At 68.0% G+C, this 2669-nt stretch overlaps 1 protein-coding gene across 1 annotated transcript in view; it reads left to right on the top strand.

Moving 5' to 3' along the window:
• Positions 1–345: 345 nt before the first annotated feature.
• LOC113207672 (uncharacterized) overlaps positions 346–2669 on the top strand; it is a gene marked incomplete at its 3' end in the record, with an annotated part of 8797 nt that continues 6473 nt past the window's right edge. Inside the window, exons 1-5 of the mRNA XM_052276242.1 lie at positions 346–413; positions 495–828; positions 900–1262; positions 1347–1898; positions 1982–2542. Of these exons, the coding sequence (XP_052132202.1) occupies positions 392–413; positions 495–828; positions 900–1262; positions 1347–1898; positions 1982–2542 (1832 nt within the window). The remainder of the gene's footprint in view (positions 414–494; positions 829–899; positions 1263–1346; positions 1899–1981; positions 2543–2669) is intronic.

Here is a 2669-nt window from a genome sequence, read left to right on the forward strand (position 1 = left end):
CCCCCTTCCCCGTCGGCCCCGCCTCTCCCGCTGCGGCCGCCGCGGCGCCGCGCTGCTCGACGTCAAGAGGCCGGAATTAAGGGACGGAACGAATTATTTAGTTGCAAACAGGAGGCGGCTCCTCCGCGCGCACTCGGCGCGGCCCGCCTCCCGCCCGGCCCCTCTCGGCCGCCTTTGAGGTCCCGCCTCCGGCCACGCCACGCCACCCTGCTCTGCTCCTCGACGACGACGTGGACCTTGGACTCAAAAGTGCGGTCCACGTGGCCGCGCAGCCGCGCTCGGTGACGTCATCGCCTCTTGCTGCTTTGCGTTAACCGCGCAACTTCTCCCTGGCTGTTGCAGATTGCGGTACAGACTGAAAGCGGAACCACAGAAGGTTTACCAGAAGGAAATGCACCTACCAATGAGAAAAGGTGAGGACGACCTTTACGGCGGTTTCTTTGATTTGAAATTTTCATACCCAGTCATCGTAACTCGCCGACCCTCCTTTGCAGACTGCACGCTGTGGCTGTGGCCCTCCTGGGGCGACCTGTCCTGGCTGGACCTGCCGCAGCCCGCCGACTGCGTCGTGTGGTTCCCGTCCCGGAGCTTCCACGAGTCGGACGCCATCGTGTGGGCCGGGGCGAGCCCCTCGGCGGTGGCCTCCCCGACGGAGGGCGGCGACGACAACGCCATCCGCCGGGGGCAACAGGACGGGCGGCGGCGGCGGGCGCGGCGCGCGCCCAACCTGCGCAACGCCAACCGCAGGCCTAACGACGGCCAGGACAGCCAGGACGACCAGCGCGTCGACGGCGACGACGTCATGAGAGAAGGCAGGGACATGCAGAGGTGAGTGTCGTGAGTCGTCATCGTCGAGGTCCCTGTCGGCCGCGAGCTGACCGCTTGTTGGTGTCCTTCAGGGCGATGGGGCTGCTCGTGGACCTGATGCGGCTCAACGTGGCGTGCTCCTCGGGCGGCTGGCTGCACATCGGCGAGCCTGCCGGGGGCGGGTCGCTGGCGCCCTCGCTGTCCGCGCCGCCCGCCAACAGGCTGTGCGGCAAGCTGGAGGAGCTGACCGCGCCGCAGCGCCGGCTGCACTTCCAGGCGGCGCCCGCCCTCCGCGTGCACGGCGCGCCCGTGTTCGCGCTGCGCTACCGCCTCGTGGACTACTGCCACCGCGTGGCGCTCGTGCAGCGCAACGCCTCCGTGCCTCTGGCCGCCTCGCCGGGCCTCACGTGCACGTTCAGCGTCTCGCTGCCGCACGGCTACCACGTCAACCTCAGGTACTCAAATCTTTGTCCTCCTTCGTGTCCTTCCTTCGACTCATAGGCTCCGGAAAGATCTTACGTTTTCTGTCTCGTTTGCAGACTGCTGGCGGGCCAGCCCAGCGTGGGGACGGACCCCGAACCCGTTGACATTGACGCCGTGGAGGAAGTGAACGTCTCCACCGAGGAAGCCGAGGATCTGGATGACGTGGATGTGGTCTCGTCAGACACGCTCCTTCCCCCCGTTACGGACGCCCCTCTCGCCCCGTCGTCGTCCTCCTCGCTTTCGTCCTCGATGGCCTCCACGTCCGGGGCCACCGCATCCGGAGTGTCCACCAGCACGTCGTCCTCCACCACGACTTCGTACTACCGCTCGTCGGCTCGCCATGGCCCCACTGCTGCCAGCAGCTCGACAAAGCCAAAGCGGCCTAGATCCAGAAGGGAAGGCCCCGAGCAGCCCGCATCCTCGGCCCTGACATCAAAGCCAACTCCGTCCAGACCCACACCGTCGTCCGTCAAAGTGGCTGAGTTCCTCCGCGACGCCATGCTACGCGAGAGAAAGGCGGTGGCCCAGGAGGGGCTCTTGCCGGGCGTCCTGCCGGGCCTCCCTTCCGCGCAGGAACTCGTGGGTGCGCAGGCTCTGCCGCTCAAAAGGTAAGGGTACACTGAAAGGCTCCGTTCGTGTCCAGCAGGATCCTGTTTGTGCTAACTGGTACAAAACGCTTCTCTTTCCACAGTCACCCCGAGCACACCGACTACACCGTCGACACGGACGCGTTCTCGTCAACGTCGTCGTCCGAGGAGACCGGCGAGGTCTCGGACACGGCTGCGCCGCCGCCTTCGAAGCGCGTGCGTCGCGACTACAACGACGTCATCCTGGAGGTGGACTCGAGCTCCGGCACGCCGGCCTCCTCCTCGTCCTCCTCAGAGCCCGTGTGCGAGGGGACGTGGCTGAACCTGACGGACGGCGCGACGACCTGGGTGCACTGCGCCGCCAAGGAGCACCCGGCGCGCCTGTTCCGCTTCCTCTCGGCGCGCAACGCGCTGCAGCTGACGGTGCGCATGGGCGCCGAGGCCGTGCCGCTGCGCCTCGACTACGACGCGCGCGCCGTGCGCCACGTGGTGCAGGGCTGCGCCTTCGGCTGGGTGGCCGTCGGCCAGTTCTGCGTCACGGCCGTCGAGGACTTCCGCCTGAGCTGGGCCGACGCCGAGACCGAGTGCCGGCGGCGGGGCGGCCACCTGGCGTCCATCCCGGACCAGGAGGCGCAGCGCGCGATCGACGACTTGCTCACCAACAGGTGAGGGCTCCTCGTTAGCTCCGACCCCCGGTTGCGCCGTCGAGCAGCCCCGCGGCCACGATTCGTTTCCCCCGCGCCGCGCCGCGCCGCCGGACGCGGATTGCATTGGAAATCGGCTGCCCCCCCC

Source organism: Frankliniella occidentalis, unplaced genomic scaffold (genome assembly GCF_000697945.3).
Source record: "Frankliniella occidentalis isolate FOCC.00 unplaced genomic scaffold, Focc_3.1 Scaffold2216, whole genome shotgun sequence".
In the NCBI taxonomy this organism is placed as follows: domain Eukaryota; kingdom Metazoa; phylum Arthropoda; class Insecta; order Thysanoptera; family Thripidae; genus Frankliniella; species Frankliniella occidentalis.